Below are 24,067 nucleotides of genomic sequence, written 5' to 3'. Positions count from 1 at the left end.
AGAGTTCATTATTTTATGAAAGGTACATGTTTGTAATGTCGCATACTGATGGGTTCATTATGAATGACAATTTGCTGAATAGGAGGATTCCAGTGGGAGGGACAGTGCATGGAGAAAAGAGAAAGGCAAAGGGAGGGAGGTGATTTTATGCCTGTAAAGGTGTCTCCTGGGCATAACCAGAGTGGAAGATGTACCATTTCCTTCTAGCTGTTTGGATTTGTTTGCAATTAAAGTCTAGTGGAGCTGTCAAGGGGCTGTTGACAAATATATTATAACCAACTTAGGTTAAGCGAGTTACTTAAAATTAATCCATCCCTGCACAATACTCCTGTTTCACTTCAGAAGAATGTGCCAGGAGGAAGGAGTMCAATCCTGACCATATTGGGAGAACCTCCTCAAGGTGGAAATTTGCAAATAGGGCTACTGTAGTATGTAATGAGAAGCTGCAGGGCTTTCAATTATCCCACATAGTCTGTCTCTTTGCAACTTGACTGACAGCTAATTATGCTGGTGCCATTTTTTTGGCAGTGGAATTTAATCTCCCAGATGGAAAGCAAATCAATCTGCCCATTGCTGCAGCTGAGGCATACTTTGGCTCAACTTTAATTTATTCTCCTAAGCCTAAGAAGGCTAGTCATTTCAAGGTACAAAAATATCAAATTTCTTCCGTTAACCAGGCTGGTGAAAAAGTGGGGAAGAGTTGGGATTTTATGGGCTGCGCTCTGAAACGCTGTTGCTCCTTCCTTTGTATTAGGAAACAGCAGTATCATCTCCCCTTGATTCCTGGTCGTGGAATCTAACAAGGAAGAAGCATTTATGAGCAGGTTGCTAGTGATAATGGTTAAACATGAGTTGTGGAGGCATTAAGTGGGATTCTATGGAGGAGTGAACTAAATCTCTGAAGAACTCGACACAAAAAGGAATCGGTGGCAATTTTCAAGCACTTTAGCCAGTGTGCAATAGCCTGGCTCCCTCTGGGTTTCATGCCAGGGATATAAACACAATCCTCCTACTTACCTGCACTCTTCAGGCCTATCAATTATGCTGCTCCCTCCGAGTTGCTGTTACAACTTKAGGTATTACTGTCCTCTGCAAAAGCAGCACAGAGCAGAGTATGTGACTGGTTATCACAGGCTACAGTCCTCATCTTCGAGTAGCCAGCACCTGCAGCTCCTGTCAGTGCTGTTTCTCAGGCTAGAAACYCCAATTTTAGCTAGGATCAAGGGGAAGGGAGCTCACAAAAACTTGGTGCTAATGAATGCTGGAAAATTGGAGTCTTGTTTTTCTGTAAACTTTTGCTTCTTTGGCTGGTTSTTTTCCCTTTTGGGGTGCTCTTTGTGAATTCTCTGGAGGTATTTAAGGCCAGGCTGGGCTGGGTTCTGAGCAGCCTGGTCTAGTGCCAGGTGTATCTCCAGGGAGTTGGAATGAGATGAACTTTAAGCTCCCTCTGACCCAAACCATTCTAGGACTCTGATTTTACTCTGATTTTTTTTKAGTTTAAACAAATAGAAAGGTTCCTGATTCCCCTTCTTACTGAAAAACGCATTTCTAAAAGTGCTTTACTCACACTTAATGACTCCAGTTCCAGTCTTCTTCACATTTTTACAAAACCACAGCCATTTCAGTGACTCTTCCTTAGTATACTTGGTGGCTGAAGGATTACATGCTCTCCTAGCTGTTAACACCTTTTTATTTTTTTGTATTATCCTTATTATATTGACACTGCTCCCAATGGACCCTTGAATTGCATTTCTCAATTGTGATAAAACCTTGTACTTGGAAGTATTTTTGGTGACAAATCTCTGGAGATGCCCTGACGGTGTCCCATTGGTGTGTTTGTTACCCTGCTGTCCACTGTGTTTCTGCATTATTATGGTTAAGAGAGTCTAAAAACCTAAAATTACTTTTAAAATAAATCAATTCATGAAAGAATTAGAACAATTATTTGTTCTMAACCATGCTGTAAGTTTAAATGGTGATAGTAAAATGTAGTTTCTGACCTGTAACCTCTGAGTCAAGCACATGGAAGCAGTGCAGTGCCATCTATTCTTTGCTGAATTGTCTGAAAATAGRGAGCAGTGTGGTCTCCAGGCTGCAAAAGGGATCAGGACAGGCAAAGTCCCTGCCATATGTCTGTATCTCCTGTCAGGGTCATCCTTCTCACCCTCCTGACTTCTACTGAAGTGATTTGAAAATGCTACTGGCCAGAAAATGCTTTTAAGCTTTGCAAGTATTGAAAAAGTTAGTGAATGTCTATTTTAACTGCTGTGTTCTGGTGAAATCCAGAATGGACTTACCAGTAAGAGAAGAAGCYATAAAGGCACCTCACTGAGATTTTTCCATGTGTGGTCTTCCCAAAGGGTGTTTTTTGGTTTTTTTTTTTTTTTTTGCAAGTGGAGCTTGCATGTTTAGCTCCAAAAAGCAAAATCCCACAGAGAATTAATGTTGTCCTGGTCCCAGTGCACATGTTAGCAGGAATTTCTCCTCTTGTTTCCCTTGTTATGAATGTAACCTGATCTGTTACTTTTTTAGGTTCTTGAGTAAATGCCATAATCTACTCGGGCTGCCCAAGGTCAAGCTTGTTCTGGGATCTCTGGCTCTCCCGACAGAGCCTGCTGGATTTTGGACTTTGGAGCAGCATTCCTTGGGCTGATGTGGGTGAGCATGGATGGCTCTGGGCTGTTGGACGAGGAAGAAGAGGCTCTGGTGTTTGTATGGAAGGAGAAGATGGTGATGCCACTTATTAGACCAGCTCCAACACCGCAAACTATTTTAGCGGGTTTTTTTTCTTTCAGAAGGACCATAATCCCAWCAATAAAATGGCACATCACAGGTGATCTCAATGAAATCAGCTGGGCTGTTTATGGAGCCCACAGCTAAATAAACAGATGAGATGTGAGGCCAGAAGAAGCAAGTCCATGCAATTTGAATTAAAGCAAACTTTGCTTTAGGATTTTCTAGTTGAATGACAAAAGTCGGCCCTCCCAGTCTGGTGTAGGAGTAAGAGAGATCTATTTAATGCCATTAGAGGTTGTACTTTCAGCTACCTAGAAAATACCTGTGGATATTTAAATTTTAAGAAAATATAATGTATTTTTGAAATTTTTGGAAAAAAAAAAAAAGTTATTTAATACAGTATAGCAAATTCTAACACTGCAAAGAGATCAGGAATCTGTAATCTGAACACTGTGTGATGTGCACTCTCCTGTGCTAAAAATTCCCTCCTGCTCTGAAAAAATCAAGGCCCATTTCACTCCAAGTTAGCGGCTCAGAGTTTTTTGATATTTTCCAATCCTTCCAGTGACATCTAGTGAAATTTGGGGAAAGTGCAGGTTCAATCCAGCTGCAGTAGCAGATGCTTCACAGTCAAACGCTGAGTTACTGTGCCTTACTTCATTTATTGTCCCTAAAGCTGCTGTCTTGGAGGAATGCACCAAATTAATTTTGGCCATTAAAAAATTTAAAGTTTGAGCCCATATGCTGGTCATACACTTCATGCATTTGAGGCACTAAATTAGTTTACTTTTTGCTCCTTTTAACTTTGGACATATATTTAGAATAGCATTTTTATTTCACATTTTAAATCTTGACATCTGTTGGTGGTGGTGTTGCTCCTCTACACTTGAAGGCTCCAAGTATCTCGATTTCTACACAGAACACCCAAACTATTGCAGGGGTTCAAGCTATAAATTTTCAATATTTGGTATACCTGAGCCAAAAAGTTAGATTTGGTCTGCCCATTGCTCTGGATCAACCAAGAGGGGATGTGAAATATTCTTGCACCAGCAAATGAAGTTTACAACAGCAATGTGAACTGTATGCCTCCTATCTAGAAATCAGCTAAAAACTTCAAAGGAAGAGCTGCCTTCCTCAGAGCAGCATCCACATGGTACAGCTCTTGGAAGTGTAAYCTCTTTTTTCTCAAAGTACAAACCCAAGTGGCTTCCATAAAGGTTTGTGTTGGTATGGATTTCAGCTGTGCAAAGGATAGGCGACCACTACAAACAGGGCTCATAAATATTTGAAAAAAAATACAAAGTAGCTTCAAACAGGCCAATATTACATGACTGGAAATAGTTAAAAAAATCYTAGGCCTTGCTTGATCTAAAAGGCTTCAACCTCCCAAACTGAATAGGAAATTAGGGCAGATTCTGAACAGGAGGATCTGAACCAACAACTGGGAGTTGTGAACACTCTCTGGAAAAATCCCAGCTGTGTCACTGAGCACACTCACATTCAGCCAGCACAGGGAAGATGCTCAGCACRTCCAAATGAGCTTCCAGGACATTGATTCTGATCTGCTCTCATCCCTCTCAGCTCAGAGCTAACTTCTCAGAACTCTGAAAATAAAGGCTTAAGGGAAAAATCAATCCAAGTACACCAAGCGAAACAGTTCAAACATTTTACTAAATCAATTCACACAGTTTCAAAATTGTAAATATAATTAAGGACAACAGGGTTTCTGCATTTTTTTTCTTCCAGAATCATTAAGACAATAAACAAACACAAATTAGGTTTATAGCATCTGTTCTTTTAAAAAATGAAAGGAACGCCACTCGATGTATTGATAAAGCACCACAACACAGTTACAAAATAGGGTTGGCCTGTTTCTTTCACAAGTAAAAGACTACATACTCCTAACAGCTTCCTGCTTCAATCCATACTTCATTAAAATAAAACTATAAAATCTTCTAGATTACACTAACTTCAGACAATGCCTGGTATTACAGTGCATTAACAGCAGTAATGCCAACTATCAGTGCCAACATAAAACAGTTTAGAGAGGAATAACAAAACAAACAAAAAATTCCAAAACAAAACAACAAAAACCCCACCTTTATTCCCCTAGATGAGCAAAATTTAAAAGAAGGGATGCTCTGCCTCACAATGAGTTAAGGATTTGGGGATGCCGATGGGTGGAAGAGCGGGCTGCAGCCTTCTAGGCTTAGTTGGCATCTAGTTTGGCCATTTCCTGCACGTATATCCCTATACTCTCACTGTCRAAGAGCACGAAGTACACCGTCTTAATTGAAGAGGACATCGTTGACACAAAATAGCTGGAGATGGCTTTCAGGATCAGCTGAGCAGCTGTTTGCTTTGGGAAGCCGTTTCTAGGAGAGAGAAAAAAAATGAAAGAAAATCAAGACCTGCTCAACCAACTTCTGATGGTTTAAACCTCCCAGGGAAGGCTCCAGCTTTTCTCTGACACCTGATGGCAAATAAAGCTGCAAAGCCAGTGTTTACAGTTTGAATTAGAAGCACAAACTTGTTGATTTAGGCAAGACTTTCAATGCTCAAACAGAAGAAAAGCATTCCCAAARTACGCATACAGAGCCTACACACATTAATTAATGGGTTGAACCTTATGAYACCTGATGGATAAATTATTCTCATTTAACAGGTAAGTAAGCCAAGAGCCTGATATGCTCAGGAAAGCAGTGTGTGTGTTGGAGCTGCAAAGTTAAACCTGTCCTGAAAGCAAAGCAACTGTTAAAAGAAAAGTCAAAAGGGTCAGAGAACTTTACATAGAATATGAAACATGAGAAGACCCAAAGTACAAAATGGTCTTACCATTACTAATGGTGATTAAGCACAGGGTTTCACAGGACCTAACCTGAGAATCTTACAAACTTCTTCACATTTTTATCTAGGACTCTCTGTCTGTAAGATTCATCTAATCTTAAAACAGGCCAAGCACAAGTAGAATGGTCTGAACAAAGCTTTGACTTGAACTGTGAATTTTATAGGTSATGGCAAACTGCTGGAATTACACCTGGTAATGCTGGAATGCCTAAACTTTGCTGCTGTGTTACTCCTGAAGTACTGCTACTCACCCAGACCATGGTTTTGCCCTGCCAAACTCTGGGCCCTCCCCCAGCCTCAGTGATGTGCACTCAGTAGTCAGCCTGAAGGTGACAGGACATGGCCACTGTGTTAGGAGTAGCACCCAAAAAGAATTTGAAAAAGCCTGGTGAACATCACTTGGTTCCTTGCCATGCACTTACAGATATCTGATAGTTAATACTCCCCATTATAAAGTGTGTACTATTCATACTGCAAATAATTTATAGTCTACAGAGATGGATGAGTTTCTCAGCATTTCCTAAGCAGTTCAAAGAAACTAGGCTATACTCATCTCTGACTCTAACAGGAGAATATTTCTCAGCACTTGCTCACTGAAGAACCATACCAGTAGTAAAATGCTGTTGTAATCTCCCTCTTATTCTGTGTTGAACACACGAAATGTGAAGGGTAACTGCCTGTGTTGTGGCCCACCCACTGCACACTGCCTTACCAAAAATCATTCTCAGAAGAGCAATTCTGTGCCAGTCCTGCCTGTAATGTGATATTATACATACTGTCTTGAAGGTAATATTGTGGTATTTAAAAAATGATGGCATGCAATAGCTGACACTGTTTTTTTCTTTTCTGAAAATGCCCAGTTTTTTCTTCTATTGAAGAAGAAAAAAAGAAGGAAGAAGCACTGTGAGAAATGCTTGCACTCTTGTAAAGCCAAATGAGCTGGTCAGGGGTAATCAGCTGTGTCACAAGTTAATCAACTGAGAGCAGTTTTGACATAGGAGCTGCACAGGAGTCAGCTTACTGTGAGAAAAAGAAACACTCAGCAGCCTCCACACCTGAGCACTTCAAGGTTACTTATGAATGCTGCATCCTGGTATATACTTAAGAGATCTTTCAGGAGTTTTGCTCCTGAACTGTCATGCAGGGCAGCATCAAAATGGGGATATACACTCTTTCTGAATTGTTCTCAGGGGCCTCTGAAGTCACAAAACTTCTGAATGTTCTGGCAGGTTGGTTACACTGGGCACAAGAAAGGAGAGTGGCCTGGTCAGAAAGTACAGGGCCAGGGAAGCTGATAACAACCCATTGCTCCAGACACCTCTCCCAAAAGAGACAATAGGGATCAAAAAATCAGCAGAAAGGTGCTGGCCTGATGGCCATGTGTGGGCTGCAAGAAACAGAAGCCTTATGCATTGATCTATGGGTCTGAGTTAAATTCTTGTGAAAAGGCAGTTTGGGATTCCAGCCAAACCAGTGTCAATTTAGATCAAAGTCAGASTCTCAGAATGAAATCCCTTCTCTGAGGATGATTTCATGTTCAATCCCTAACTCTCCCTTTTCTCCTGCTGGCCCTACCAGACTGAACTCCRGGCTACCTCTGAACAGCACCCAAGTTGTGCTTTCCATAAGTTGGCTGTAGCTGAGCATCTGGCCCAATGAATGCTACAAGTATGCTATTTTATTTCCCCTTGTGATTTATTTGAAYTGCCCTCATGTAATCCCATTCCTCAACTATAAAAGAGAATGAAACTGTTTATGTGGGTTTATTGGGTGATGTCTGCTTGACAGATGCCTGTACCAGAACAGCTGCATACATGTGGTGTCTTTGGCATTTKCTATCTTAAAGCTTTGCTTTTTTCTTTTTTAATGCTTTTGACTTCATAAAAACAAGTAGAGAGTATTGTCAGAATATATTATGTTCTCTACAAAATTAACTTATGATTGAGTATTGCTAATTAAGGAGAAAAAAAGGGAAAACACATAACCTCATTTATTACTCAAGGCCTTTTGATTCCTCTCTATCTTTTAAAAGCACCACTTCAGCTGGCTGGAGTGAGAATGACGTGTATATGCCAAGTGCAGAACTCACCCCAGCCCCTGCCTGTCAGTAACCAGATTTCAGAAGAGAATGTGGATCCTGGTAACTGGTCACAGTTTCATCATCTTCCAATACCAATGATTTATACTGCAAAAAGGGCTGGGTAGGGTTCTTTGCTGGGAGCTATCCAGAAAAGACAGGGCTGTGTGGAAAATACTTTACAYGGTCTCACTTTTACATAAACAATTCAACAGTCACTCTGCACTCTCCACATTATTCTGTGGAGGAATAGAGTTTCTCCCAGCGAGCAATTCAGAGCTTCTCTTTGTACTGACCAGCCTGTGACCCTGACAGCTAACTCAACAGGTTATTATGAACTCTCTGCTCTATTTCTCTACTGTTCTGCAAAGTTTGTTCAAGTTATCTCCTTAAAATGACACCCATACAAATTATCCTTACCTGGAGATTTGTATGATGTGASTTGCATAAATTTATCATCCTAATGAAACTTTTATTTCTTGTCATTCACCCAAACTCTCAAAYACTGTTTTCTGCCCTAGCCCACAGAACATGCAGGAATTAATCTAGTGTTGCAACACAGCACAATGGGAAGAGTATTCTTGCTGTACACCAGCCAAACTCTTTCATGGCAAACTCAAGAGGGCCAGTTGTTCAGGGCTAGAGACAAAACTGTGTAATTCAGCCCTTGGCCTTCATAYTGAGCCATCCCTGAGGGCCAGGTGTTCCCAGCCTCCCTCTGCACCCCAAACCCAGGAGCCTCAGACTAAAGGTGAAGTCAGYCTGGACTGAGACTCTTAAGAACACAGTCCAACTTTCAAAGGCACTGAATACAGTGTACAGAGCCAGAGAACCTGAACTTTAGACTTAGGCTTTCAAAGACCTTGGCAAGGATTTTTAAGGTTTGTTGTTTTTTTTTTTTTAATGAAATAGTCCCATGATGTAAACTGCATGGAATTCAGCTTATGGATTTTGGATGAAAGCTTGAAGTGACTCTGCAAATCCTTAGAATCAAGGCACTTTGCTGCTTAAACAAACACTGAGCCATGTCTTCTRGCCATCCTAAGACATAGATAAGTTTCATTATGCACTAAAACCAGGCAAAAGAGACTCCTTCTCTTCATATTCTCTTCAAGTTCTCTCCTGCATTCCTAATTTATATGAACGGATAGTCTGAATGAAGTCTTTTAATATTCTCTTGAGAGTTYATTTTGTTCTCTTTATCCTATTTGCTTCAAGATTCTGCAGGGCTCACTATGGATCTGCCCAAACTGAACTAGTAGTCAGGAAAACACTGCAGGCTCTATGCACTGCCTGAACAAATCTAAAAGAAACATTTTTTAAGGGAACTGATGAAAACAAAGTAGAAAAAGGCCAGCATTATAGCAATGTGTTTTGTACATGGAAAAAGACTGGAACATCAGAGGGCATTTAGAGAATGTGACCTATCTGGTATCAGGTTTGCCTGACAGCCTTACCTGCCACTGCCAATGGAAGGAAACGCGATTGACTTCAGCTTCTTTTCATCAGCCAGAGCCAAGCAGTTCTTCACCGTCTTTTCCAGCAGCTCCTCACATTTGTCTGAGCCCCAACCTGGGCTGTTACAGTGGATCACAAATTTYGCAGGCAGTCCATGGCCAGCACTGACAACAGCTAGGAAGAATTGAAAATTAAATATAATTATTTTCCTCTCTTTAGGCTTAAAGGAGGGTACATGTAATTAAAATAGCAAACAATCAACAGACATTCTTTTAGCCCCTGTAAATGTTTTAGATTACAAATCACACAGCCTTAAATACAACATGATTACAGAGACTTTGTATTTTCAATTTCCAGCTGCATTTTGCTGTGATAATTTATAAATCATAGCTAGGGTCGATCTTATTTGAGAGAGAGCAAGAACTCATGGCTGACATCAAAGGAAGCAAATTTATACTAAGGCCTGGGTAAGGAGAAGGGGCAGTATCTGTTAGAAGCCAAACCCAGACAAGGGATGATCTTGCTTTGGCTGAGTTTACTGCAGAGCTACAGTGAATACCTGGATGCTGGACAGGTACAAGGAGTTACGACTTCAGTGACCTTCAGCTACTCCTGCTAAAGCACAGATTATTTAGCTAGCTTCTGATCATAGCATAGCCCAAACTGGAGCAATTCAGAGCTACTGGTGCTCTGCAAACCCCCAAGGAAGGATGGAAAAGAGGTGAATTAAGATTTTGGCTTTACTTCCAGCTTTGTCTCTGAGTAACTATAATGAAGACATTTTGTGTGATTTCAAGACTTTGGGACTGGCCTTATTTGAGCTTTTCTGTGTATGGGTCATCCAAGATCACTTGAACAATGCTGGGCTTAGTTTCTCTCTTTCATCACATTCTTGACAGATGGGTGGAGGAGGATGCACTTACAGATTTGCAATGTTTGATTCACACTGTTTGTGTAACAACAGGCCAGGCCTTGTATATACAAAGAAATGAAGAATTTTTACCATGCTAATCATATCTTATCACCACAATATTATCATGGACATGTGGGGACTAAAGATGCAGCAGACCCTGCCTACAAACTACTGACAGGCAGTTTTTCTCCAGATGAGAGGCCTCCTTCTCTGCAGGAGAATACATTCTGGGTTCACCACTTCTCATCACAGAGCAACAACAYTGTGCTCTGCCTGCCAGAAACCAGGGTAAGAGGATCGCTGCCATTTCTGAACTCACTGGGCTGTGGTTGCGAACAAAAAGTTGAAACTTTGGTTTGTTAAAAGGTGGTGAGGAAACAAACCACCCTMATTGTAAGCTGAGGGAAGAAAAACATCTATCTGAAATCTCACAAGAGCATACAGTGAGCCTTCACAAAACAGTAATAAAATACCAGTGAGTTCTTTTAAAAAATTAAAAAATCAGGTCTCCAAAGGTGCTTAGAGGTCTGAAATCCTCTATTCCATTMTGGAATGTTTATGAGGCATTTTGCTATTTAAGTATCGTAGAAATAACTCTTGGCACATGATCATCACATATGGATACTATTCTGTGGCTGCTTCAGGAAAGAGAAAATAGACTTTGTCATATGGCATCCTGACCAGGGGGTTAACCAGAACTTTTTCAAGGACAATGGAAGCACAAGCATTTATGTTCTTATGGGTTTGCAGAGTCCCAATATGTTGAATAGCCTCAGTATTAGGCAATGTTAATTTGTCATAATGTGCAACTAAAATGTTGGCAGATTCAGAATACATCATAAATCGAAGAAAAATCTATTAAAAGCAGCTGACATATCTCTAGTCAGATGTGAAATGTGGATATCATCTTCACCCTGAAAGAATAAAATATTGTATTGATTCACATCGCCGACTTTAGTATTTCTCAGGGAGTGTTTTCTAGGGTAGTCATTAATTAACTCATTAGGATTCTGATAAGGACAACTGTTTATTACCAAGAGCAGCTGTCCCTTACTTCAAATGCAAATGAACATGCACTGAAAATGAGAAGTAAGAAACAGAAAGCCAACTATGGACTTATTCTGTGCTAGTCACATTCAGGTAAGGATCCTGGTTTTGGGTAGATTAAAGGGATGCCCATAGAACTGCGAATCTCAAAACTGGGTGTGTGTAGGATTGAAAAATGGATGTATAAGTTCTGCTCCAGAATGCTCAAACAAATCCCTAATAGCCAGTTCCTTCCAGTGCAATGCAGAGCTGCTCTGGGGTACGACTGACAAGCAATCCCCCAATCTGAGGGATGCACTGACAGCAGAGAAAAAGAAACTTTTCAACTCGTCACTTATTTGGAGCAGTCTGGTCTGGGCYGGTAAGCAATACTGTACAGAAGTTAGTAAAAAGAAAAATGTGAATAATTGATTCTGCCTATTTTTGCAGAACAAAAATTCCAAGAGAAACTTATTAAAATTTTTAAAAAGCAAGGGAGAAATCCCCAAAGTATTAAGTTCCAGAAGTAAACAGTTGTAATTTTTCCTGTCAGAGCTGAATTCTCACATCTCCCCTTCGGCTGTAGTTAGGATTCGTTTACAAAACTGTGCACACTGTATTTATTTTTATAGCATAAACACAGATGGCAGAATCAGCCTTCTATATGAACAACATGGATCAGCAATTTCACAGATGGTGTAAAATTATATATTGCCATTATCAAACTTTATTACTCATATAGTAGATTTTTCTCCGATATTACATAAATTTTGATAACTAGGCATCAAAAAGTCGTAAGCTTTTATAGTGATGATTTTGGCACTGATTAAACTAAGTACCCAAGCAGATGCTGAACTTTAAGCACATGCTTAAGTTGAGTGAAAGTCAGCAGCATTTCAACAAAGCAGATGTTTAACAGAGTAGGACTCAAAAATAAGCATCTCATTAATTGCTTTTCTGAACCATGCCCTTAAYGATCAACATTGCCTGTGTATGCACRTACCTGTGAACAGCCTGGTTTGACTGTAACACTACAGCACTGCCCATTTCCCAGGTGCTTTGGTAAAGGTTACCTAAGATGAATGTGTGTACTTTAACTGTGGGGAATACGAATGAACCCGTGGGAGCTGCCTGCAGRCAGCAGAGCCCCAGCACTGTGGCAGGAGCATGGGGCTGTGTAAGCCAAGCCCAAACACCACCCATGGAGGTTTGGGTGGGACCCGAAGCGCAGCCTCACCTCCGGCTATGTCCAACGGGCCGTTCTTTTTGCGGAGCTCAATGACAGCTTCCACAAACTCCTTGCCGCCCTTCTTTTCCAAAGTGCTCCCTGAACAGAGAATTGTTAGTTTACTCCTCTGATCTCAGCAGACATGTGACTCATCATTCACTTTTGTTACATCACTCTAGAGTTTTCTGCCCAAATATTTTTTGGGGACTGCAAAGTAAGATCTAAACCTTTTGGGACTTGAGAATTAGCTAGTCATTAAAAACAACAACAACAACAACAGAAAGAAAATACCAWATAGACAATCCTAACAACCCAAAAACCTCACACTGGTATCCCCTGCTGACGTTCTCAGACTTGAATTTACTGTCAAAAAAYATTTGACATGACATCCCTACCTCCTTCCTTCTCATGAGCATCTCTTAGTGTGAAATGTTCCAGAAGAATGTGCTAGCTCAACGGTGGTTGAAGGTTCATAATTCCTTCCCCTAGGATTCACTTCCCCTCTTCTCTTAYAAATTGTTTTAAAGAGCCATTTGCCACAATAAGAATTTGAAACTCACCTGATCTTGGTCCCTGACCCCAACAGGTGGCCCCAGGAATGAAACAGTCTCGTGAGTGCAGCGGGCTGCTTTACTTGGTAACTGCCCAGCTTGTTGAGCCACCTTTAACCAAGAGGAAGAGCCTCAGAAATAAGGAGAATCTCTAAGGAACATATTCCTCCAATGAACTTCTCTAACTACAACTAAGGAGCTGGACAAAGTCATTCTGGAAGGAGAAGAGCTGTGCAGTGTGTCAAGGCAACCAAAAGGTATGCTGTTTACAAAGGCAGTCCATCACTAAATGGTTTAGATCTTATTTTGCAGCTCTAGTTTTAAATATTAATATAGGAAAAAAACAGCCCAAGAAAGCATTTTCCTAACTACATAAGCATCCCACATAATTTTGCATTGTACATATTAATCATAAAGGTAGATAAGTAAAAAGCAGTGATAACATAAAGGCTCTGATTTGAGATATTGCTTTGAAAACAGATTTCCAAAAATTCAGAACTAGGATCTCTAAAGATCTAGACATTTATTTGGTGACACCCCTTACTTTCACTGATGAAGAAAGAAAAAAATGCAATTTCTGATGGAAGTGCACATACTATATGCTCCAGGAAGCAGAGTCCCTCCTCCAAGATTCTGGTTACTAAATCAGGTTAAARCTCTAGGAACTAAGAAGACTGCAAGATGCTTTTGTTTTACTAAATTTCTTCCAAACTGAAAAGCTGAAAACAATGCATTTGTTTTCCATTTAAAAACTGACTCTGTGACCCTGAGTCTATTTTGTTAGTGGAAGTTTATTGCTTTTGGGGTACAAAAGCTGAGGATAATTACAAAATATATGCCTTTTCTTTGGCTTTTTCATAACCAATTCACAGGAGTGTTTGCCAAAAACTGGATTGCAAGGTCAGACTGTGTAGGTCAAAGTGTAATTTGCTCTTTGTGCACATTTAAGCTYTTAAATATAAAWAYTTCAGCCAAACTCCTGAGAATTTTMTGRAACTTAAAAACTGAATGGGAGGATCACCTTACAAATCTCTCAGAAAAGACAGTAATGGCTTTATTTGCAGCAGCAAGGTGTCTTAGGAGAGTGCTGGGAAAGGAGATCCAGAGCAGCACTGAGATGCTCAGAAGCACTCTGCCCTTCAAAGGCASTGAATTACCAGAAAGCACAACATCCTGTGCTCTTTGCTGAGCCCATCCAGCAGATCTGGCTGGCTCCAGGGTCTTATAAAATCACCCTGACAGAGAAAGGACGGGGAAGGAATGAAACAGCTTTCCATTCTAGTTTTATTCTTGTATATATTTCCATATCAWTCCTATTTATATTTATATATATGCCAGTTATATTCCCCATGAGTCCATGAACTCTGATCARTCCTAAAACCCATGACATTCATAATCCTTAATTTCTCTTGTTTCAAGGGGAAACATAATTAAGCCTTGTGCAGAACCTAGGAACAGCAAAGTTCTATTAAGTAGGTCATTTCTTTGCCATTGCAAAGCTGTTGTACATTTAATGGAATTTAGCCTAGTTTGTTTTAATTCAATCCAGAAAGATCAGCTTTTTCCCTTCTACTGGGAATTAATTTATAATTAAAAGCAATGAACAACCATGTCRGTTTATTTCACTGAGCTCTCTTGCAGATCTGATACAAAGAAGAAAAAAAGTAGTATTTGGTATGAATGAGTGAAATACTCTGCATTTACTCCTCAATTAAGCTCTTCTTCTGATTAATAGTGAGGATTTATACTGAAATCATACTTGACATCTATGTAGTAAATTAGCTTAATCTGGCAAAGGAAGACTAACCATTTTCCACTACATTAGCAAGTTTCTTGATGGAAGTCTTGCTTCACAGCTTCAAGGTTAGTAGCTTATTTGCTCACAGGCATAAATATGTGTCACTCCCATGAGAATAAGATCATTATCTCATGCTTTCCAAGCAGGCATTGGTATCAGTGTTGAAAACAGCGTTAGCAGAAATTTAGGCTCTAAAATTCTCAGGATAAGCCCCCAGTACATTTAAATTGTTAGGGAAAAAAACAACAAAAATTTAAAAAAAAAAAATTTAGATGGGTAAAAGTTAATTATTGGAAGCTAAGCATTTGTGCACTTCTATTCTTTCTTACAGCAGTCAGAGCAACAGGAACCTATGCTAAGGAATGAGCAGTCCAGCTTAGAGAGRCAATTTTCTTTGTAGGGTATCAAAGCATTTATTTGTCACAGGGTAGGAGACAGGCACATTGGCTAAATGRGTCGGACAGACTATGGAAGCATATTCTTCAGGTACAGGCTACTATGACACTGCATATTATTTAGCCAGGCAAGACACAGTGCTTCTGCCCAACTGGCTGATGAGAGCCACATTTCTCTGTGTGTTACTCAGAAAGCAGCCCTTTCAGAAAAAACAGGCGGTGCAGGACACGTGTCCCTCCAAGTCAGTACTGAAACAAGGCCTCAGACATCAGGGGAGCCCATTCTCATAGAGATGGTGAGGTCAAAGTGAGACAAAACAGAGGCTGGGATCAGCTGACTCATTTTTAAGTGTTGCCAGCAAATTCTGYATTCAGCCCATATTCTGATTTGCCTTCTCAAATTACCAAGGCAGTTCAGTCAAAGTACTCCTATCCTTTTATCAAATCTTTCAAAATTCAGTATGCAGAGAGGGGTAAGAGACAGGCTAGGAGAAGAGTTACTCAAGGGACAGTAAAATGGCTGAATTAAGAAGTCTGTCCTGTTTCCTGTCATGCCTTCTCTCATCCATGTAGCTCAGATGATTGATGTGTGTGCAGCACTAGCCTGGGCTTGTGGGTGTGAGGACTGTGGAGCAGGGCTAGGAAGGTCATCGGTCCATAAGGATGACCTGAAGAGTCTGGAAAACACAGACAGGCCTGATCCAGCACGTGAATCCAGATGTGAACATCTGAACCTTGGCATGGAGAGGGTGCACTGGAACTGGTTAGAAATCTAAAGACTTAAACCACATCCAAGCCATGCACTTAACATGTCAAACCAACAACGTAATAATTCATGCTCCTTGGTCACGTGCCTGCATTTAAYGCACTGTTGCTGCATTTCAATTTTGGTGGTGCACTCCATGGTTACTTCAAAAAGCTCGATTTGATGATAAAACCAAAAATGTGCACTAGGTCTGCAATTGTTCACTTCCTTTTATGATCAGTCAGGACTGCTGCAAGTGAGAAATGAATGCAAATCTGCATAGCTACAACAAGCTGGTGGCTGCTGATCGACCATGCACACACATACGAACTCCGCAGCACTGAACTTGCCATTACCTACTTCACCACCGGTGTAGAAGTCAGAGTTTGTCGGGTGAACGACAGCATCACTGTCGATCGTGGCAATGTCAGCCTGTACAACTTGCAACTACAACAGGTAAACAGATGTATATCAACCACGTTGGACAGAGACCCAGCACAGGCTCTACATTTACACATGTACCAACGTCCATATTTTCCTACCTTTACATCTCCAAACCTTGCGCCAAAGGAGTATGCTGAGTAGTGTGTGCAGGTGTGTGTAGAGAAAGGGGTGTAGGGAGCAGGAGAAGGAATATYGAGTATGACATGATCAAATAAATGTTAAAATGACAAGTCAGAGCAATAACATGAGATCATTTTCAAAGTTTTAAAATCAGCTAATGCCCCATTTCACTTTGCAGAAACCTAGAACACCAGTTCCCCACAGAGCATGACAATAAAATATGGAATCTGTTTAAAAAAGAGAAATTCAGGATCATCAAGCCAAACAAAATAATTAGTTTCTCCATTTTGTCAGCACCAATAAGCTGACAGGCACTGATCTTAATACATAAAGCCATTCATTGTTTTGTTTCTAAAAATGCCAGTCTCCTTCATATGGAAGATACCATGTATTTGCAGTCAAGGTTGTACAGAATTCGCTTTAAAACCACAAGTAATTGTTCTTATAGTTTAAAAGTAAGCCGTATATTTAATTATGTGATGGAATGGCTAAGACACTCAGAAATACATGTATTTCTTTGACAGGCTGATTCAAAAATTAGCCTTCTTAAACCTTTTTTCTTGTTAAGTTACTTCTGTACAWTCCCATAGCAAATGCAACAGTAGTAGAATTATGGGTTGTATTCCATTAAGGAAGTTTTAAAAAAAGACAGCAGCAGCTGTAATCAAATAAGAAGGGAAGGCAGTCATCCTGCATGGAAGRCATTTTTTGTTCTGCTGAAGAACAAAATTCTGTTCAAGAAGGATTTTTGATTTTTCTTATCAATCTGAAACCAGAGAGAAGCTTTAAAAGCAATTCTCCACTTAGGATAGTTCATTCTTAGTATTACAAATATCAGTATTTGTTTTCAGCTAAATGTAAAAGTGACAGGGAAGAATTGAAACACAATGGAAACAAATTATTGACTGAATTAAACTTCAAAACAAGGAAGGGAAGATTTGGGGATAGCTAATTATTTAATGATACCTTCCAAARATTTTAAAGTCTACTCTAAGTATTAAAATAAAACCCCTAAAGCTGCAGGTAGAATGGAGAAACTGCTTATTTTGAGAACAACCTGACAAAAAAGTATTTTAGTCCTCAAAGTACCAAATAAGAAACCCCCCAAAATAGCTAACAGTCACATATGATCATTATGGAAAAGAATTTAAAATTTTTGAACTGAAATCAGCTTGAAGACTAGCAATAGTTGCAAGTATTCAAAATTGGTCAAAAAGTATTTTGAATATAGTTCATCAACAAAGCAGGACCTGCAAGATTTGAATTTCTGCTCTGATTAAAGGTATGAAGCCCTAGAGAGTAAATTCTGAGTTCCATAATTTCCATGTGACCGTTAGTTGTGTCAACCCATGCCCCATTTACCTAGGTCATCTTTAAGGTCAATGTCAGCATTGGTGGGATTGATAATGGCCTCCACCTCGAAGCCGGCTAAATTACTGATTTCACTGTGAATAAGGTTCAGCTGAAAAGAAAAGCATGAGGTGGGAAATAACAGGACAGCTGGGAAATCACAGAGAAGCTGCAGAAAAGTGAGCTTTGCAACACAGATGGAGATAGCATCACTGCAAACAAATATGCAAAATAAAAGGCAGGTCATAAAGSGTTATTATCCAAAAAAATTCAAACACAAGACTCAAACATTGTTCACACTGGGAGGACATGAATGTACCTGCTAGTAAGATAGAGCTAGTAAGCTCTATTTTAGTTTTCTGCTGATCACTGTTTAGGATTATTATTATCCAGTACCTAAAGGGGATTTACAAGAAGTCTGGATAGGGCCTTTTCACGAGGACATGGAGTGACAGGACAAAGGGRAATGTCCTTAAACTGTAGGAGGGTTAGATTATAATTAGATATTAGGAAGAACTTCTTCCTGTGAGGGTGGTGGGGCCCTGGCACAGGCTGCCCAGAGAAGCTGTGGCTGCCCCATCCCTGAAAGTGTTCTAGGCCAGGTTGGATGGGGCTTGGAGCAACTGGAATTGTGGAAGGTCCCCCTGGCCATGGCAAGGGATTGAAAGGAGATGAGCTTTAAGGCCCCTTCCAAACCATTCTCTGATTCTTATTTTGCCATTAAGAGAGGGTATTTGTTTCTTCCCCAAGTGTAGATGAAGGACACCCTAAGCATTCCTTACGCATCAATTACAGGAATGTACTGGGACTGTTCCACATTGAAACGGGATCAAAGCTGCTGCTCCTCCTTTAAGCCAGCAAACACAAGCCTATCTCTGAGAAAGCACACTTGTCTCCAGCAATTCCTCCATCCCAACAAGGGGAGGTGTTTTTTTTTCTCTCTTTATCAGTGGTCACCACATTCTGTATTACAGCATTTGAGTTCTCATTACAGTTCTGTAGCCTTTGGGAATGTCTGGTGAGATACTGTAAGCAGGCACATGATATTACGTGCTTATGGCGTTTAGTTTTTATTTGATTTGCTTTACTTCCTTTCGTCCCTTATGAAAGCAGAGACTTTTAACCCCATCCATTAATGCCCATTTATTCCTCTAAGTACACCCATATATTTCAAGCAGGCCTTGCTTTCYTGTTGTAACTCAGGAGGATTTCTCCTGGGCAAGCAAGAAACTCAGGAAGGTAGCACAGAGATCTAGAGACTGACCTCCCATCTGCACTACGTGTTCTTAAAAGACAGTTTGGGTGTCTCCTTCTAGGATGTGACCCACATAACAAAACCAACTCTACRATTTGAGGCAACCTGATGGATGCTCAGCTTGGTAAAGGTCAAAACTGCAGGTATGGGAAGAAGTTTATAACCAGGGTTTGAGCAGGTTGTGATGCTGCCTTGTAGCTTCTGTGAGAATTCTGATTTCACAGGCACGAAGTTTACTACTGTCAAAACTTTAAATAGTACAAAAGTGCAAAAGATTTTCCAGACTCTTTCACTTGGGGAAATACATTAGCTACAGCATGGCCTACACCTGTGTCTACAATACATATTTACAATTATTTTTTCTGTAGCTGTTTAGGTGATATGGAAAGTAACCATGAAAGAGAAAGCTCTCATTCATTTATGCAAGTCCTGAAACCAGCTGCAGTTAAGCCAGGCTTTCCTTTTAATCCAAAGTCCTCAGCCTATGAAGCATAACATAAACCTTCAGGCATGGTACTTTATCTCATCAATAACTGAATTTTATCTCGTTTGTAGTCCATGTTCTGTAAACTTAACTCTGCAAATAATTTCTTTGTGTATGTTAACTTATCAACAGGGAATATGAGCCAGTCCATGAAACCCATACAAGTGAATGGGACATTTATGGAGGCCACCATCCCTATACTTAAATTTTATGAAAAAATATTTCCATTTCATTCATGTGATTCTATGAATTGACCTTCTTTCTCTTTTTAAAAGCCTGCAATTTCATATCATTTACATATGTTKCTTGAGTAAACTATGCTGCCTCAAAATAGGGTGATTTTGACTAAAAATGACTGTAATTCAGCCCTGTTTTAAGTACGAGTCTGTTCGGGAATTTGTAATAAAATCTAAGAAAGCTTCCTTTCCAAACAGCTTGGAATCCTTTAATACTTCACACGTGGYGAGTTATTCATACTGGAGTTTGAGTCTTGCGTTTGACTACAAGCAACTGCTGTTTAAAAAAAAAGTCAAATCAAATCAAACCAAAATGTTAAAAAAACTTCATGAATTTTAAAATAAAAAAATAACCAACAGCAAAACACATGCACACACCAAGACTATTTTGTGGTGATTTTAGTACGTTCCTAAGCATATTTTGCTCATTCTGTAAGTGATCTCTTTGATTACTAATTCTGTGCTCTACTAGTTTCTGCCCCAGACCTATCAGCTGCACACTGTTTYTGTTTTGGATCTTAAATCTATCCCTGAGCCTACTCATATATGGGATTTACAAAACAACCAGCTGGCAAAGTTTCCATTTAACAGCAACAAGAAAATGCTYTAAAAGCTGCCCATGACTGATAGCATGTGTTGGCAGCTAAGTATTATTTTACTAAATTCTGCATTTACTGCTCAATGCACCGCTAGCTATCCAGTTGCCAAAAATAAATAAAATAATAATCAGAAGTTTTCCTGTGGAATCAAATCCTCCAATGAGCAATTGCTCAATTTCACTACCCAGAAGTATGAAACATATTAGGCAGAAGAAGTGATCCCCTAAAGGGACACTTTAAGAAAATAAATAGACACAACTTGCACGTWCAGGTGCAACGAAGAATGGACATAACTTTCCAATCAAATGTTAGTTAGATAAAATGCATATGGCACTTAGCACATCCATGAGTATTTTCAAAGCCAAGCCTGGCATTACTTATTTCAGACAAAATTACCTCCAAAGTCTTGAAGCTTTTTCTGGTATGAGTTTCATACTGAAAACTGAAGATGCCTATTGCAGACCACAAGCTGAGGTGTCTTGGAAAGTCCAAACCTTAAAGCTTAGGCTTGAGGTGCTGCAGTTCTGCCTCTACTTTGTAATCCTCTCAGGAAAAACAAACCAGTTAATGTGTACAATGCCACATTTACACTGGGATGTCACTTGTAGGATGTGCAATCATTTACATATTAAATAGATTTTAATAATTAATGTAGCACTAATAAACTTCTACAGGTATAGCTGAAGAGTGCTTTGCCATTTTATGACTGCTAACAATTTCCAGCTGAACTAAAGATTTAATGCAATAACAGTAATTTTAAAAACTGAACAATACTCAGGTTTGCAACATTCTCATTTGTGTTTTTGCAGCAAATTAAATCTGGGGTTATTAGAAGGATGAAGAGCTGCTCCTGGAAATAAATCCCTTCCCTTTCCTTCTGCAAGCATGGAGCCAAGAAATAGATTTTTCCCATTAAACACTTACGAATGATGTGATATCAAAACCAAGATTATTTTCTTCCTTCTCAGCATTTAGCATATGATGTTCTGATCTGGCAGATAATGGTTTTGCAAACCAAACACACTTGCAGGAAASGTATTCAAAAATGTCACAGGAGCTTTGAAACATCCTGACTGATTGATCTCAGCAGCAATTCTTCAAATGCCTTCTYTAACCCTCAGAACATGATCTGTTTGATTTGGAGTGCTCCCTCACAAGAGACAAACATGTTTTAATTTTCTTTTAATTTCTCTTTTCATTATGTGYTACAACTAAAGGCTAAGACCTGGTCCCTCTCACGTGCAGGGCTAACTGACAAGGACCCAGTGCAGGGATGGATGTGTCACACCACTAATTTTCTCAGGGGGCTGCACTCCAAGTGAATGGGAAAGCCAGAAAGTCCATTCCCCAGTACTAGGACTCACTGGGAAGCTCTACAAGACACTGGCTTTGTCCAACACAGATTAAAGCACTCCTGGAGTTCATGATTTTCTTCCACTGAGCCCTACAGCAATTCCCACTGATTTGCTAGGTCAGACTTACTACAGTCAACAGCCTGTAGTAAGAGCTAGTGTGGTGCTGGAACACAACACTAGGTCRTATTACAGGTTTCCTATGGTAACTAAAATGAGCTCAAAATCAGCTCCAGAAGTCTGATGTTACTTRCTTTCTTGAAACAGTAACGTAGACTATAAATTTTGGGTTCTAATTTAGTCATCAAAATGTTTTTAAAAAACCACCCCCCTACAAGGGATAAAATAAAAACAATCCTACTAAACCAGCCATCTAGCTGTAGCTGTAAAATTAAATGCGGAAAATCAGAAGTCTTGCAAAAAATGTTACTCTCATGCATGTTAAACTTAGCAAACAAACTGAAGGATAAATGGAGAACAACCTCAGTATGAAATAAAAATGAGTCAGAGGAGTTACATTCCACAATGGACAATGGCTCATCTTTTATGGCTTACAACACAATGATCTGATTATTGAATGATTGCAGAAAGATGCAGTTTTACTTAAGAAAATTTTGCATCACAAATTAAAGGCAGGTTTCAGGATAAAAGACCAAATTAATTTAATGAATTGTCTCTTTAAATGGATCCTCTTTAAGCATATATGTATTTGTGTTAAACCAACCCACATCCCAAAGCATATTCACAGGGAAAGAAAGAACTGTTGATCTCTAGCTTTTCATAAAAGCATCATTCATTATTACACAGCATTAACTTYGGTAAATCACAAAGCAGAACATAGCATAAAACCATTATGATCAACAAATGTCTAAATTAGGTTTTGATAAAAACCTGTAAATCATTTACATCAGCAATGAAGTGGGCTGACTGTTGGAAAAATGCATTTCATTCTTAGAATAATCTCTCTGGCAGATGCTTATCTGTAACAATTATGCTGTTTATGAATGAGACAGATTACAAGCCCACAGGCTTTCCTTCTAATTAAGTATTTAATTATGTAGCCACATGAAGACTTATTTATGTATTTTTAAAATGTTCTACAAGTTGTTTCAGAGAATTTCTCTGAAATTAGAAAAACTAATATCATACACCTTGATTGCTCAGTGGGGAAATGTCCATTGTACCTAGATGTTTCGTGGAAAGGGGGTGGTAGGAGGGGGCTATTCCCTAAGCAGCACAGARAAACAGGTATTCATTTATAAAAATGCAGGATCATACCTTCTGGCCAAGAAACAGGCTTTTGGTGGACAGGACTGTGAAACCATCTGCAGGAGTTCCCTCTGTTGTACTGTCAGCACTGGCTGATTTGCTCACTTCTCCCTGCTTCTTCTTCCAAAAATAYAGTTAATTAGTTAACTCAAGGCTCTGAGAAAACCAGTTTAATGACACTAAGACACATGACATGCACTGAATGCTTAGCAGGCAATAAAGCGCCTGTACAAACAGAGGCATTGGCTTTTATCCTTTAGTCCAACCTAAGTGCCTGATAACAGCTGAAGGATCAATAGGAAAAACGACCTTAACGTCTGTCTGCAGGTCTACAGGCACCTTCTCCTGCCCACTCCAGTGCACAGTTGAGATGACAGYTGGCTTAAATGTTGCAGCAAACATATAAACAGCCCCTAACTTTTAACAACTTGTGTAGACAAAGATTACATATCCCTATGTGTGGGCAGACATTCATTCTAAGCTAAAAACTGACTTGTCAGAGAATAAATTYTATCTGTGATGGGAGGTGCTCCCAGATTTTACAGACTTATTTTTAGAAATGTTCCTTTGTAATGTGGCTGTCCTTARAAGCAGTGTCAAAAGAATACATCTACTTTCTATCTGCCTGGTTGCAGGGAAAGGGCTGAAGAATTTTCTGTCTTATTTAACATCAACACCTACTTTCATCTMCAGTAAAACTGCTGAAGGACAGAGGAGTTCCCCTCAACCACCATTTCTTTTTTCAACTCTATTACTGCAGTGAAATAACAGGTTTCAGGAATGAACTGATTTACTGAACAAAAAWGAGAATTAGGAACATTTTGAAAAGGAAGTCAATTCACGAAGGCTGTGGTTATAAACTCAAGTGGTGCCAAAAATAATTTCATATTTTCAATAAAATTACTACTTATGATTTCATATAAATATTTAGTGCCTCAGCAATATCTATGYTGAAGCAAGAAAAGCACACCTGGAATACTAAGCAAGCCACCCTTTTCCTATTGTCCCTTTCTAAAGTCTGTAAACTAKGTCTGAGGCTGAACAACTAAAATGACTTTGATGCAAGGCTATACTGTACTTTTAGAAGCTGTAACCATGCTTTACTTTAAACAAACATCTTGAAAATTAGATTTTCATGGGTCCTATTTCAATTCCCCAGGAGTTTACTGTTAGCCAAATACCAA

The 24,067-nt window shown here is 39.6% G+C and overlaps 1 protein-coding gene across 8 annotated transcripts in view; it reads right to left on the bottom strand.

The window, feature by feature from the left end:
- Positions 1–4,388: 4,388 nt before the first annotated feature.
- LOC130576558 (core histone macro-H2A.1) overlaps positions 4,389–24,067 on the bottom strand; it is a 42,068-nt gene continuing 22,389 nt past the window's right edge. The window contains exons 5-9 of one of the 8 annotated variants that reach the window (XM_057371308.1): positions 22,893–23,003; positions 17,701–17,800; positions 12,295–12,384; positions 9,118–9,292; positions 4,389–5,111 (exon numbers count right to left, since the gene is read on the bottom strand). In XM_057371308.1, the coding sequence (XP_057227291.1) occupies positions 4,946–5,111; positions 9,118–9,292; positions 12,295–12,384; positions 17,701–17,800; positions 22,893–23,003 (642 nt within the window). In that variant the 3' untranslated portion in view covers positions 4,389–4,945. Of the gene's footprint in view, positions 5,112–9,117; positions 9,293–12,294; positions 12,385–12,851; positions 12,948–16,130; positions 16,222–17,700; positions 17,801–22,892; positions 23,004–24,067 lie in introns of those variants that run through there. The other 7 variants (XM_057371310.1, XM_057371309.1, XM_057371311.1 and 4 more) reach the window with 7 other exon arrangements.

This window comes from Malurus melanocephalus, unplaced genomic scaffold (assembly GCF_030028575.1).
Source record: "Malurus melanocephalus ecotype Western Australia unplaced genomic scaffold, MMel_1.1 scaffold_144, whole genome shotgun sequence".
NCBI classification, from domain to species: Eukaryota; Metazoa; Chordata; class Aves; order Passeriformes; family Maluridae; genus Malurus; species Malurus melanocephalus.
This window is presented reverse-complemented; position numbering and strand designations above follow the sequence as displayed.